This window comes from Nelumbo lutea, chromosome 5, assembly GCF_056320005.1.
Source record: "Nelumbo lutea isolate HS-2025 chromosome 5, American lotus-T2T, whole genome shotgun sequence".
Classification (NCBI taxonomy): domain Eukaryota; kingdom Viridiplantae; phylum Streptophyta; class Magnoliopsida; order Proteales; family Nelumbonaceae; genus Nelumbo; species Nelumbo lutea.
Window position 1 is genome coordinate 63,219,419 of NC_142688.1, and position 14,303 is coordinate 63,233,721.

General features: G+C 36.8%; 1 protein-coding gene across 2 annotated transcripts; it reads left to right on the forward strand.

The window, feature by feature from the left end:
• The first annotated feature begins 6,361 nt into the window (after positions 1 to 6,361).
• Positions 6,362 to 10,107, forward strand: LOC148852716 (uncharacterized). 2 transcript variants are annotated; one of them, XM_088947845.1, is made up of 3 exons: positions 6,362 to 6,564; positions 6,753 to 6,806; positions 8,989 to 10,107. In XM_088947845.1, exons 1-3 carry the CDS (start codon positions 6,410 to 6,412, stop codon positions 9,221 to 9,223), a joined length of 444 nt encoding a protein of 147 aa, XP_088803971.1. In that variant the 5' UTR covers positions 6,362 to 6,409; the 3' UTR covers positions 9,224 to 10,107. The 2 variants fall into 2 exon arrangements, 1 of the variants encoding a protein (XP_088803971.1); XR_016099966.1 differs by having other exon boundaries at positions 6,372 to 6,564; positions 9,041 to 10,107.
• The last annotated feature ends 4,196 nt before the right edge of the window (positions 10,108 to 14,303 follow it).

Consider the following 14,303-nt stretch of genomic DNA (forward strand, 5'->3'; position numbering starts at 1 on the left):
CAAATTTCACGACAAAGCACCTCCATTTGACCATTGAAAAAGTAAGATTCCATTTTGGTCCCTCTCGTTGATTAGAAAACCATAAGCTAAGACCATGATCTGAATTAAAACAATAAATCTACACCTTTGATCAAATGTCCATCACTTCCATTAGATTTAGGACGTTCAAAAGTGTCAATCCCATCAAATTTCATCTCAAAATTCCCTCATTTGACCTTTCATCAAACAAATATTCTATTTCAACAAATTCCATTTACCTAAACTTGTTAGCCATAGATCTCAATCATCCTGACCCCATTTATCCGATCAGACCTCACCACTGTGTTCAGAAACCCAAAAAACTCCAACACGCCAAATTTTACATCTTAATTCACCCACCGTTAAACTAGAAAAATACCATTTCAACAAACCAGATTAAACCACCACATTAACTATCCAACCTAGAATTTTAAGAGGGTGGGGACTAACGTCAAATCCTTACTTAACCTCATTAGAACACTTGGACCAATGAAACAAAGCCCAATAGGCTTAAAAAAACTTAAAATACCAAACAGACCCCACTTGAGACCAAGAAAAGACAAAATAACATTTAAAAGTTCATCAATTTTACATTTTTTGCCACTAACAACCCTAAATACGAGACTACCATGATAGACACACCCTAAGCTCCCATTGGATGCACAAAACCCATGAAAACCACCCCCAAATCAAAAAAAATGTTTCACCAAATAGGAAAGATTGACTAGGCATCTATTTCTTTGAAGAATTTTTGCCTATTTAGGTGAAAAACCATTGTTGAATCCCAGGCACTGTAGCTGAACGAATTCAGACTTGACCCCCCTCTCTTTCTCTATAAATATTGATCTAATTCGAGCTCAAAAGGGGGAAGGCAAAGGAGGAAACCTAAGGGGGAGACCAAAGAAAAGAAGAGAGGAAACTTGAGGGAGTCCCTAGAGAAATAAAGAGAGAGAGAAGAGAGCTTCCTCAAATCCCATACACTACCTCCTGTTCACCCAAAATTTAGAGGTACTCTAAACTCATCTCCTCAATTTTCAAGCAAAAGTTGTTGTAGCCAGAAGCATTCCCTAGCTCAATAACCCATTTGAACTTCATTCAATCTCATCATAGTTATTGTAAAACTTTTGACAAGGTACATATGAAAAGTAAGCCTTTTTTTAGTTTTTCTAGGTTGCTTGAGGTTCTGAAATGTTGGAAAACCATCATTTTCCATTTCTTCTTGATTGGGAATAGAGGTAGATAATGACTCTGCATTTTGATGCCTTAAGGACATCATTTCAGGGGTATTTTCAACCTTAGAATAGTCAAAGTATGTCATTTTCCTAGTTAAATTCATTGTTGTGACCTCTGAGGGACTCTATGCAAATTCTGGGAAAAATTAGGAAGTTTTCATGACTGAAATGCAGATTTTGGGAAGTAGGTGTAAAGTCCAGCTGAAAGAGGGGGTGTTTTTGTGAAAAACTGAAAGCAAGAGGACACCTCCTAGCTACTAAACCCAGTTTAGTGCCCCTCCTACTGTATTAGCATGCTCCCCACGCCTTAGCAAACCCTAGGGCACCTTTTAACCCATTCTTTTCACTCTTAACAAACCCTATCCGCCCTAACTGCTAAATCATCACCTTCTATCCCTTCTAATCTCCACCATCCATTCTAGGGCACTCTCTTTTTAGCATTCTAACCCTAGGAGCCACCTAACTTCTAATCTTCACCATTCAGCCTTTAGCCAATAAATCTCAGCCTTACATAATATTGGGTGCCTTCCCCTTTTCTTCTCAGCCATAGGATCACCCTAGAACCATCCTAACCCTTCATTCTAAACCCTAGGTCACCCATATTTTTGCTAAAACCCAACTGCCACCCCCTCTTTTCATTCTAAGTCCTAGAACCTTCCATCCTTTCTTGTCAGGAGGGGTTCCTGTAAGCTGTTCAACCATTCTGTAACTACCACCACTAGATCTGATCAACCATTCTTTCATTTTCTTTATTTTCTTTTTTGTTATTTTTATTTATGCGATCTTTTAGATTTAATTCTTGTTCATTTCTCTATTTTGCAGATCTAAATTCATTCAGTTCAAGGCTAAGGTATCTCGATGGGTTCGAGGGTTGTAAAAAGGGCAAACGACTGGTTCTTGTCAGGAGGGGTTTCTACAAGCTATCTGGCTGATCTGTAGCTACCGCCACCAGATTCGGATTCTAGATCATTTTTTTATTTCTTTTATTTCCTTTGTTGATTCCCATACTTTTTTAAATTCTAATTTTTATTTATTTTCTTATTTAAATTCGAAACATTTAGTTTTAGCAATAATAGATTTTATTTTTGTATTTTTCTACCATTCTCGATTGCATTCTCTTGTCTAGACCTAAGTATATATTAATTTTTCACTTGCTTCCCTATGGATACGACCTATTCTCACCCATTTACTACGTTAGTAGTTGTTTGAGAAACGAAAAAATTTACAAATAATTAAACTGGTATTCCGAAGTGGTTTACAATATGTTTTCAAGCATAAGTTGTTGCAACCAGAAGCATTCCCTAGCTCAAAAACCCATTTGAACTTCATTCAATCTCATCCTAGTTACTGGAAAACTTTTGACAAAGTACATATGAAAAGTAAGTATTTTTTTTAGTTTTTCTAGGTTGCTCAAGGTTTTGAAATGTTGGAGAACCATCATTTTTTCATTTCTTCTTGACTAGGAGTAGAGGTAGAGAGGTAGAGAGGTAGGGCTCTTAGGGAAATCAATACCTAAGACCCGATAACATCACCTCAAAATCGGTCTTAGGAGAAGTTGAAAGAATGTTCCTCTAGATTTAAGAATTTCCTACAACCATTTTTGTTTTTCTTCTAAAGAAATTAAGCCTGAACAGCTCCTATATTGGGCTGCTAGAGCAGCTTGGATAGAGGGGTGCCTAATATCTCCCCTCTCCCAAACCTTGGAACCCAAAATCTCTCGGTTATGTGCCTTTTCCATGGAGGACAGAGTCACTATCAAAGACTTAAATCGAGTTTTTCAAATCTAAAAATGAGGGCCCATTTCCTCTAAAAAATGGGTGAGTGACTCCATCTCTTTGAGCCAGTCATGAGCTTCTTAGAGCTCACACTTGGGCTAAAAGTGTGATGGTGATGAGATCGGTGCACACCAAATTTATTAATTTGAACATGTGGTCTGTAATTATTCTTTTTCTTTTCTAGAAAGAATGTATTAGTTTTTTCTTATGTAAGCGATAGAAATTAGGGTTTTTCTATTTTTTTACATCAAAGAAATCACCGGATCTTGCAAAGAAGACATAGATTGTAGATGAAGATTGATTTGCATATTGCAATTTTATAGGGATGTAGTTTTGTCCAGATTGGATTCGAACCATCACATTATCAACCCTAACCATTTATTTCTAATTATCTGTTATTTATTTTTTGATTTGATTGTGAATAATAACTGAGAATTTCATATCATTACCTATGTGAATTTATGCATGTTTTGGACACCAAACCCTAGGCTGATCTGACATAGTTTTGTTCCAATCTTGTTGGGTCGTACCTATGGTTCTTTGGGGTCTGATAACAGCCCATTGGATCACTATTTAAGTGACCCAAAATTAATTTTAGGCCAAGGGTTTGATGGCCCATTGCATGAACTAATTCGGCCCATACTTGAAAAACCCTTTTATGTTAGATTAAAGAAAGACTAGCCCATTTCAGCATGAACTTTTACATGGGCTGAACTGATAGATAGATAGTGTATGCCCTTAGCTCCAATCCCATTAATGTATATTTGACATTTATTGTAAATAAACAAAAGTATATAATTGATTCATGTTATATCTGGTATGTTTCTATGTAATTACCCTTGAACTAAACACTTATGGGACTCGTATTAGTTTAGAATGCTCACAGCCATTGGATAGACCTGGGGAGGTTTATCCTACCACAACTGACACTAATGTGCTTCCAAGTCGGTTAGGGCATCTTGTCTTAGATGCCAGGGTTAGACCCGAAGCACATGTAGTGTGGGTTTGCTTGAAACTCTGAACTGGACCATTTTCTAGTTATGCCTTGGACCTTGGAGACAGATGAGAAAAATTGGAAAGTTACACCTAACCCCTAGACTCGATTATGATACTACACTAGGTGTTGGATTTGACTGCCTTTGATATGCCAATCAGTGAGATCCTTTGTAGGGGTCAAAACCTGGGTATGTTGGGACAGTCTGAGAATTCACCTGAGTGGATGATCATAGTGACAGAATCAGCCCCTTTGTCAGACAAAGTGATTGATTGGGAACAACACTCTCTCTGATGGAAACCTAAACTGCTGATAGTTGATTTCAAACTTGTTTGAGATTTGTTTTATATATTATGTTCTATGAAAAATGTTTGCAAAGGTTTTAATTCCTGGGATCAATCATGAGTAGAGAGTGCGATATTGTACCTTGTAGTCGAGGGAGAGGTCCCTCTCTTGTCAGGCAGTGTTTGATCATTATGGGCTGAGAGGTTAAGTGTAAGACCATTTAGGGCTTTTTTACCTGATGGGCTAATCTCACTTAAGACCATAGTCCTTGGGGCTTCATAAGGTGGCTGGACCCAAGGACCATTTAGTGTAAATGTTGGGCTTGTTAAGAGCCCATACTGACGGGTTCAAGGGTTTACTGTGTTTAGTAGTGAATTTGGCCAAGCCTTATAAAAGAGGCTATGCTGAATCCATATGGCTTTTGTGAAGATCAATGTTAGGGTCCTATGCCATACAAAGAGAGCCAAGATAGCCAGCAATTAAAAGGGAAGTGAGCCTAATGTCTTAATGGGCCTTGGGTTCAAGATTAATATGATTAATCTAGGTTTAAATATGGGTTTGGATCAGTAGATAAGGATAAGAAAATAAGTCTTATCCACTTAAAAAGTCTAGATCCAAATACAGATTTGGATTAAGAAACTCCTAATCAGATTAGGGGAAAATTTCTTTAAGATTTATTTAAATAGAGGAGGGCGAATTGCTAAAAGGTTACACACTACTTACAGTTCTCCCTCTCCTTCTACTCTTGCCGCCATATACCCTGTTCAATCTCTATTCTTGGACTGATCAAGATTGGATCTTGATTATGATTTTTGCAAGAAAAATCATATTTGAATTCATGCTCACCTCCCTTGCCTAATCCTTGCTGAAGGATTGCATTATTGATTCTACTTCATCTCAAGCTGCGCCATCTTCAATGGAAGTAGGATTTGGTACAATCTTTGGACATGAACACCTACTTTGGGAGCTATGTTTGTGGATTCGGTATCAGGTATATCCCTCCCTTTATCTTGGTAAAAATGTAATTTTTCTAAAACTGGAAATTTTTCTTAGCCACCCTGCATGGTTTGGCCATCCATATAATGGATCTCCCCTCTCTTCACCAACTGTTTTTTGCAGTTTAACCCATATACCAAGACAAAATTATTAGATAATTTGGTCAATTGATGGGCTGATCATGTGTTAATCTAAATGGATGTGATTTTTACAAGTTTTTAAATTGATATGGATCAATTATGTATGTGTTTGAGATGTGCTAAATGGATGTGATTCGTTCACGGGCCATAAGTGCTTGGCCCATGTATTGACTTATGTGGCTCTCCACGATCATCATGGCTGAATGCACATCATTACCATGATGCTCAAGAGTCATTATATGATATCCTTTTCTAATGGCCTCCTCAATAGCTTCCTCCCAAAGAGGAACCTTGTAGAAATCCTAGCCCATTAAAAACCCATTTGAATTTGACTTAATGAAAGTTAGTGAGAGTCACTATGTTATGACCTAAATCAGACCTAGCAACTAATACACATGTTCCCTCATAATTAATATAAGTGCAATGAGATAGAGAATATCATAAGATAATTTCTCTAAAGGCCTTTCGTCATTAGCATGAAAACAGACTAAATTAGTGGATGGAAATGCACCATAAAATTAGGTTATCCATTTAGGGGTGTTATAGACTAGTGGGAGGGCCTATCCTAAAATGGAAGACTCTTTCATGGTACATTGGGGCTCCCGATATGATGAGTTTACACTTACCAATTAGAAAGGTTTAACTTAAAATGACAATGAATCTTATCTAATGAAGGTCAAAGGAAAAGCTCATTGGATGGATGGATACGTGATCTTTTACAGAAAGTGATGGGATTATGCAGATGAAATAATTGGCTCCATACACTTATATGATTTTTCATTCTAAACCGTATCATCATGATTGTAATAAGAGTGAAATCTAGAAATGAATAAATAGAGATAGAACATCAATAAAATTTCATTATATAAAAGATAACTTGAAATAATATTTAGCCCATGTTTAATTCGCTGCGGGTGACATCATTCTTTTTGGATATTCATTTCTTGCTGAGAATTCATTCTTCCCGTAATGAAATTTGGGTCCCGGCAAAAATTTGGGGCACGAAAATGTGCCCCATCCTACTATTTTCTTTTTTCGTTCGAGAGTCCTCTCGACTTGAACTCACTGAACCCTCGTCCCTCTCTCTGTGCTGAGGTATGTCGATCTGTTGAAGTTTGTACAAGGTAAAACTAATCGACTCTTTCTCTCTTTGTACAAGGTAACGGTGAGCTCGACCAAGGCAATCTCTCTCTTTCTCTCTTCGTCTTCTTCTTCTTCTTCATCTCCTTCTCAAGCTGCGCACGTGCAGGAGATGTATATATCTTCCTCCTCCTCCTTCTTCTTCTTCTTACTCTGTTTTTCCCCCTTTTAGGTTGACCACCAATATCATCCCTGTTAGCATCAAAACAAAGCAGCACCGATTAAGGTATTTGAAGTTTTGAACAATTTTTGTCTCTTCGTTATTTTCCTTATTGGTATTTTTGGTATTTGTGTGTTTGAATTATTATGGATTTTATACATTTTTTAAGTATAAATTGTTGTTGTTCTTTTTCTTATTGCTTTGCTGTTTTTTTAAAGTATAAATTATCGAATTATTTTCCTTATTGCTTTGTTGTTATGGAAGTATAAATCCGACAGTCCGATTGAGGCATTTGATAAAGGCACCCAGATGGTACGTAGCATTTGAATTGAGGCCTCTGTTAAGCTTCGCCAACTGAAGGGAGAGACCCTACATACTATCCTGCTTGGCTTTGTTTGAGGATTAGAATTTGAGTTTTATCCATGCATCCATGGCTTAGTTAGTATGTAGGGGGCCACCCAATTGATATCTTGGTTGTATGGCTGTCAAAGTGTAGTTTATTTAATTATAGATACATATTTTGTGGATAATAAAAACAGTGAATGAGAAGCAGTGAGAAGGCTCCAGGAAGTTGTGTTGGTTTTTCCTTGTGTGTAGTGTAGGATGGATATGGAATTTATGGATCACGGATCACGACAATTCCATGAAGCAGAGGATCACTGAACCAGGGGCGAGCAGTCCCCACTCAAACCCTAAACCTAATACTTTGAACCCTTATTTGACAAATAACAGAAACCTAGGTTGACCTTGCTGCACCATTAGCATGGGAACAATAGTCCTAGTCACCAAGGGAAAGAGATGGCCATAAGGAAATAAAGCTAAAAGATTGCTAGTCTGCATCAAAGTTTATATAATAAAATTCTTGTTTGGAAAAAGAGAATGATCTCACCTTAATTAAACCCTACCACCATCACTGTCATCAGTATGGAACCAGTATGTTTCTTACGAGCCAAGAATATAATACAAATTAATTGTACATAGGATGACATTGCATAACCTGATGTAATACAGATTATATTTCTAATTTTTCAAAAAAAAGCTTCAACCTGTAAGATTATTAAGGATTATTAGATATTTATAGGCAAATTTTTAGTATTTGACTCCATCTTCAGCAGTAATACCAAAGACATCCTTCCAACCCCCCCAACAGGTGCAGAAGTTAGTAGGGTGGGATAGGGGCCTAAGTCCTAACCCACCCAGGCTCTGCCTATGTAATATTTACCATAGGCCTAAACCTCTAAATGCCCAAAGGAAGCCAAGTGACTGCAGAACAGCTCTTTATTGGACCACTTGATTGTGTTAACTAAATTTTTTTAACTAAAAGATGTCCTTTTTACCTAAATGCAAGACTAACTTGGATTCCTAGGGATCTAAATCACATAGCAGATGGTTTAGCCAAATAGGGTGTACTTCTAGAAGAACTTTATAGTGATAGAATCCCTCCTCTGTAAGCTTTTGGGTTCTACCCCTTCCTTGCTTGCTTAAATGAAATTTGGGTATACCTGTACTGTTTAATTACTTTTACACTTTCAATCCTTGCAATGCTGCTGATACCTCCTTTATTGAGTCATGTGCTTGTGGCCAGCTGGTCCTGAAAATAACACTACTATGATTCCATATGCATCTCTAAACAGTCCACCTATTCCTGAAGGGATTACCAATACAGCGACCATCAAACTTGAGCTTTATAATATGATCCCTACTAGGATTACATTGAACTCATCCCATATTTCTTGCTGTTGAGAGGCCAGTCACCTATAACCAAGTATAGTAATATATTTTGGAGTTGCTGTTGCCATTCTCCTTTTGCTGGCCAGTGTGAGAAAACAGGTTTGAGTCTGACAGCAGCCATTTTGTGCAAAAAATGCCAAAGGTTAGGACTGAATCCAGTCTTCCCCTCCCAAGACACAAGATAGTTGGACCAACACTGGGTAATGGCCTTTTTATTTCTAAATATCATACATGTAACCTACAATACAGTAAATTATCTATTGAAACATTAAATTCAAGGTAAATGTATCAAAACATAACTCTTCCCCAAGAGAGATATTCTCCTTTACATTTCAAAATTAATTGGAACTTAAGAATATATACTGCACCAAGAGAGATATTCTAGTTATAAAAGAACTATACAGTTTAACTTTTTGGCCATATTAAGTGGCACGTGTCTTACCTCAGACCAGCTACAGAAGTCCAAGTCATTACAGGTTTGTTCCCCTTTAATTGGATTTGACTATCTGAACTGCAGTAATGAGAAGGCATTAACTTCTGAAAACTTTGAAAACCATTGTTCTGTGAAGCATTACAAGTGTTCAGACTTCGTTGATGTTAAGACTGCAAAGGAGACGAATTTGAATATGGTGCTTCCAAGTGGCTTCAAAGATACAGTGGTTCCCCAGCGAGATCTTGTGATTATAGATGGAGAAAGGAAGCATGAAGATCCTTCAGCCGGCTTACCTTGGCTTAGAGGAAAACCAACTTGATGACATGACCCCCAAAGCAAGGGGAAATTCAGGGAGAATGGGATTGGATTTCTTACAAGTCAATCATCAACACTTTTCTGACAAAGTTGAAGCTGGAAATGGTCCCGCTTTGCATTCTGTACATGATACTGATCCTAAGAGTGTTAAGGTGGCTGACAGACTCGGTGATAAAAAGATCCTTGGTGTTCCCATTTTTGAAAAGGCATGTGCTTCCAACAACCATTCTTCTTTTCAGCTGTCCCCTGCCAAGATTAACCATTACCCATCTAATCTGTTCAAATTCATTTTAATTTTGATTGGTTTCAACCCAAACCTTGATCTGTCCAAATTGATTTTGGACTGGACGGGGTCCAATCCAAAACCGGTCCATTAACACCCTTACATATAAGAATACTCTTTCCGGGGGATAACTTCTCTAATACCGATGAATCAGGAACCATGAACTCGAACCAAGCAAACCATTGAATGGATAAGTACAGGTACTACTAAGTACCCTAGGTTCCCCTGATCTCAAATGAAGCATGAGCCAGGTGTCTCTTTGATAATTCCAAAGGTTGGGGCTAGGCTTACATAGAGTTGGTTGAAGATGGGCCCAAAATGGGAAAGTACTGCCCTATAGCTTGCGTTGTCAAAAAAGTTTTGGCCCACAAAATTCTCAGGCTTTTGTCTTGATTTCTGTTAATAAATTTTCTTTTGGCCCACTAAACTCCAAAGTTTGTCTTCGTATCTTTATCAAAAGCTGTATTGTCTTGATCTAAAATACATGATACCAAACCATGAACATCAAAGGAGAGTTTCTCATGGTGATTGAATCCATATTGTTATCAAAAGCTGTATTTCTGCTAATAAATATTGAATAGACAGGTCTGCTTCCTCTACTGAAATGCTGTGTGATGCATTCTCAAAGGAGAGTTTCTCATGGTGATTGAATCCATATTGGCCCATAAAACCTAAGTTTTGCTTCTCGAATTAATCAATAACTATAATATGAAATGGCTTTTCCTTTTTTTTTTTTAAATTTTGCATACAACTTACATGGAAAGAAACTTTATTATTCTAGTTTAGCAGAATAAGAACTGTAATGTTATGTAAAATTATCATAGAAATAAATGTTTTTTTGTGTTATTTTCTCAAGTAGCTTTCGCTTGCATATTTCCAGCTTTTTTTTTTCTATCTGCTTTTGAAATTTAACATAATCCACCATAGCAGCATGACCGATTTACTAATTTGTTTTCTATATACAGAAGGCTTTAGTTGTTTATAGTGCAATTTAATCTGCACCAATACAAATGCATGAGAGTGCAAATAAGAAAAACACAAATTCTGATCCATTTTTGCTTCAATTTTCACTTTGTTTTGTTTTAGGTTTTATTTTACTTCATTTGTGCTGCAAGTGAACAAGATAAGATGAAAATTAAAAGAATAATAAATCAGAAATTGCACTCCCTTTCTTTTTCTCTAATGCAAATAAAATTGCACTACTACAGGCAAACTAGACCAAAAGGAAACATTGCCAAAACAAACAAAGAACCTGATACTATGTAGCCTCTAAGAAAACAAATTGCGATTTGATTCTCAATAAGAGGGTAGTACATTTTCCTCTCTCTCTCTCTCTCTCTCATCTTAATATCTTACCAAGTTGTATGAATTTGTTGGATCATTCATATAAGATAATTGAAATGCTATGTTTCTTTCATTTTTTTTTAAATAAATAGCTTTGGCCCGGTCCATGGCCCAGCCTACAGCACAGCACGGGCCCGCACGGGCTTGGGCCGTGGGACGTGTTGGGCCAACCCCCAAGTTATCCCAGGGGAGGGTGGTACGGCACAACCTACACTTTACGTGGACTCAAATGACACGTTTTACACCTTTAACCCTTATATTTTTATTTTGATTAATTAAAAAATGAATGAGAATGAAATTTGTAACCAAACATGTTAAAATTTTGCTCTCATTCTTGTCATAAAAAAAATCATTTTTTAGGAAAAAAACATTTGGTTCATAGCAATATTTTCTCATTCTTGCCATTTTTACTCACTTTTTTTCATCTTAGAATTTCATCTTGGGTAAGAATGATAAAGAATGAGAATTGAACCAAACATGGCCTAAGGTCGTGAACTAATTAGTAATTCCTTTTGTCAAAAATGGCACATGGTCAGTTTGCTAAATTGTTAGATGATAGCAAATTGAAAGGACCCAACTATGCACACTGGTTTCGTAACCTAAACCTAGTACTCACATCAGAAAAATTGGACAAGGTTGCCAAAAACCCAGCACCAGAACATCCAAGTAATAAGGCTTTTGAGGCAAGGAGGGAATATCAGGAATGAAAAGAAAAAAATTCTCTTGTTCAGTGTATGAGGAGCATAATCATGTATGAGGAGCATAATCATTCTGCAAGACAAAAGGTCATCAAACTATTGATGACCATGAGGATGACCAAAAACCAACTAGTTCATAACTATGTCATGTGAATGATAAGTTATATAAATGAATTGGAGGTTGTTGGCTCCCAACTTGACGATGACACCGAGATTGATGTCGTCTTGAACTTTCTACCCTCATCCTTTAATCAGTTTGTCATGAAATACAACATGAACAAGTTAAAAGTTAGCTTGTAGAAGCTCAACAATATGTTGCAAAGAGTCAAATAATTGATTAAGAAGGACAAGTCGATAGTCATGCTTGTTCAAGCTAGCAAATCTGACAAAAAGAAAATAAAGGGTAAGAAGAAGCTTCGAGAAAAGGGAGACAAATTGAAAAAGCAAAAGAGAGATAAGTCATCTGATGAATGTCATTTCTACAAGCAGACTAGGCATTGGAAGATGAATTGTCTTCAATGTCTGGAATCTCACAAGAACAAAGAAGTTAATTTTGAATCTCTTGTCATAGAGACTAATATGTTAGTCACTTATGCATCCTAGTGGTATTAACTCTAAGGCTTCTATTCATGCATGTAACACATTACAGAGATTCAAGGAAATCAGAAGATTGAATGATGACAAGGTTATGCTTTACTTGGGGATGACTGCAACTGTTGTAGCTACTGTTGTAGGAATAATAGATTTAATTTTTAGAGAATGATTTGTTACATTAAAAGGTTGTCCTTATGCACCTTTACTTGGAAGAAATCTAATTTTAGTTTTTAACTTGTGTATGGATGGTTATTCTATTTTGTTTAGTAATAAAATTACAATTAAATTGAATAACAAATTTCTTACTCACAGAGAACTTGAGAATGGTCTTTATGCTCTCCATCATTCTCTAGAAACAAATGTGATTGAAACTATATCGAAACACATCCCCAAGAAAAGAACACGTGATACAGTTAATCCCATGTGCCTGTAACATTATCGACTTAGCCATATTAATATAGAACATATCACAAGATTGGTGAATGATGGTCATCTAAATTTTCTTAATGTAGAAGATCTACCAACTTGTGAGCCTTGCCTCCAAGGCAAGATGGCAAAAAGGCCATTTATAGGTAAGCCTTAAAGAAGTACAGGCACACTTGACCTTATATATACTGATGCATATGGTCTCATGAATGTTAGGACATGAAACCAACACTGTTGTTTCATAACTTTCACTGATGATTATTCTCGATATGGTTACATGTATCTAATAAAACATAAGTCCGAATCCTTTGAAAAGTTCAAAGAGTCTAGACAATAAGTCGAGAAACAGTTGGGAAGGTAGATCAAAACCCTTCGATCAAATCGAAGAGGTGAATATTTTTTTAATGAATTATGTGACTACATAAAGGACAATGTGATTATATCACAGTTATATCCTCTTACTACACCACAATTAAATGGTGTGTTAGAGAGAAGAAATCGAACTCTATTAGATGTAGTCCAATTACTCCTCGTCAATTTAGAGTTACCCATATCCTTTTGGGGGCATGCATTGGAGATTGCAATTTATGTATTGAACCGGGTTCCAACAAAATCGGTTCCTAAGACTCCTTACGTGCTATGAACTGGCGAGAAACCAAGAGTAAGACACTTGAAAATATTGGATTGTCCAACACACATCAAAAAGACAAGTGCAAATAAATTGAAATCCAAAACCAACCGTGCCTATTTGAGGCTACCCCAAGGACTTTGTAGGGTATCTTTTCTATGACCCACGAGAATAAAAACTATTTGTTATTTGAAATGCCACTTCTTGTAAGAGGACTACATCTTGAACAATAACCATCAAGAAGTTGTTCTTGATGAAAAAAACTTAGAAATAGTGGGAGATAACATACAGATTCTAGATAATATAACTTATAAGATCTACCAAGTTTATAGACCTCTAGTTCGTTATGACTACGATTAAGAAAATTACTTGATGGAAGCTGTGAACAATGATAACGATTCTATGACTTATATGAAAGCTATATTGGACATAGACTCCTGGAAGTAGTTAGATGTCATGAAAGTTGAGATGGACTCAATGAAGACCAATGGAGTCTAGACTCTTGTAGATCCACCTTTGGGGTGAAAACAATTGGTTGCAAATGGATCTACAAGAGGAAAAAGGACCCTGATGGTAAGACTTTTTGTATAACACTTCGTCATGCAAGTAAAATCTTTTGGCTTTTGCTAGGAGTTTCCTTCGCAAAACTGGGTTGATTGGCATAATGTCATTCTGAATATAATATATATACATGTTTCACCAATCCACATGACCTACTATGAGGAGTATGAGAGGATTATACCTGATACGGAGAAATAGTATCTCCTAATGAAGGTGTTCATGCCCAAGGAAGGATCCAAAGACTACTCCCACTGAAGATGGCGCAGTGTAGGATGGAGCAGAATCAACAATATTCTTTTCAAAGAATTCTATCATTCACAAGAAACAACAGGATGGCACGTGAGTACAACTTCCTATCAATTCTTTCTCAAAGAACTGATGTCAAGATCGAATCTTGACTTCTCCCACAACTGGAGATCAAACTGGCAAACAGGGCGGCAAGAACAATGAGGCGGCAAGAAAGAATTCTACAGGGTTGCTTAATTCTTTCTTCTGTGATTTTAGCTCTAAAGAGGATCTGATTATGTGTGTCTTCTAAAGGTTGCCGCCC

What these genes read in the sequence shown, in the direction of transcription:
- LOC148852716 (XM_088947845.1), top strand. Translation starts at nt 6,410, where the DNA reads ATGAAATTTGGGTCCCGGCAAAAATTTGGGGCACGAAAATGTGCCCCA. An exon ending in TCTGTTGAAGTTTGTACAAG is followed by an intron (nt 6,565 to 6,752) that starts GTAAAACTAATC and finishes TCCCCCTTTTAG; the next exon opens with GTTGACCACCAATATCATCC. An exon ending in ACAAAGCAGCACCGATTAAG is followed by an intron (nt 6,807 to 8,988) that starts GTATTTGAAGTT and finishes TCTGAACTGCAG; the next exon opens with TAATGAGAAGGCATTAACTT.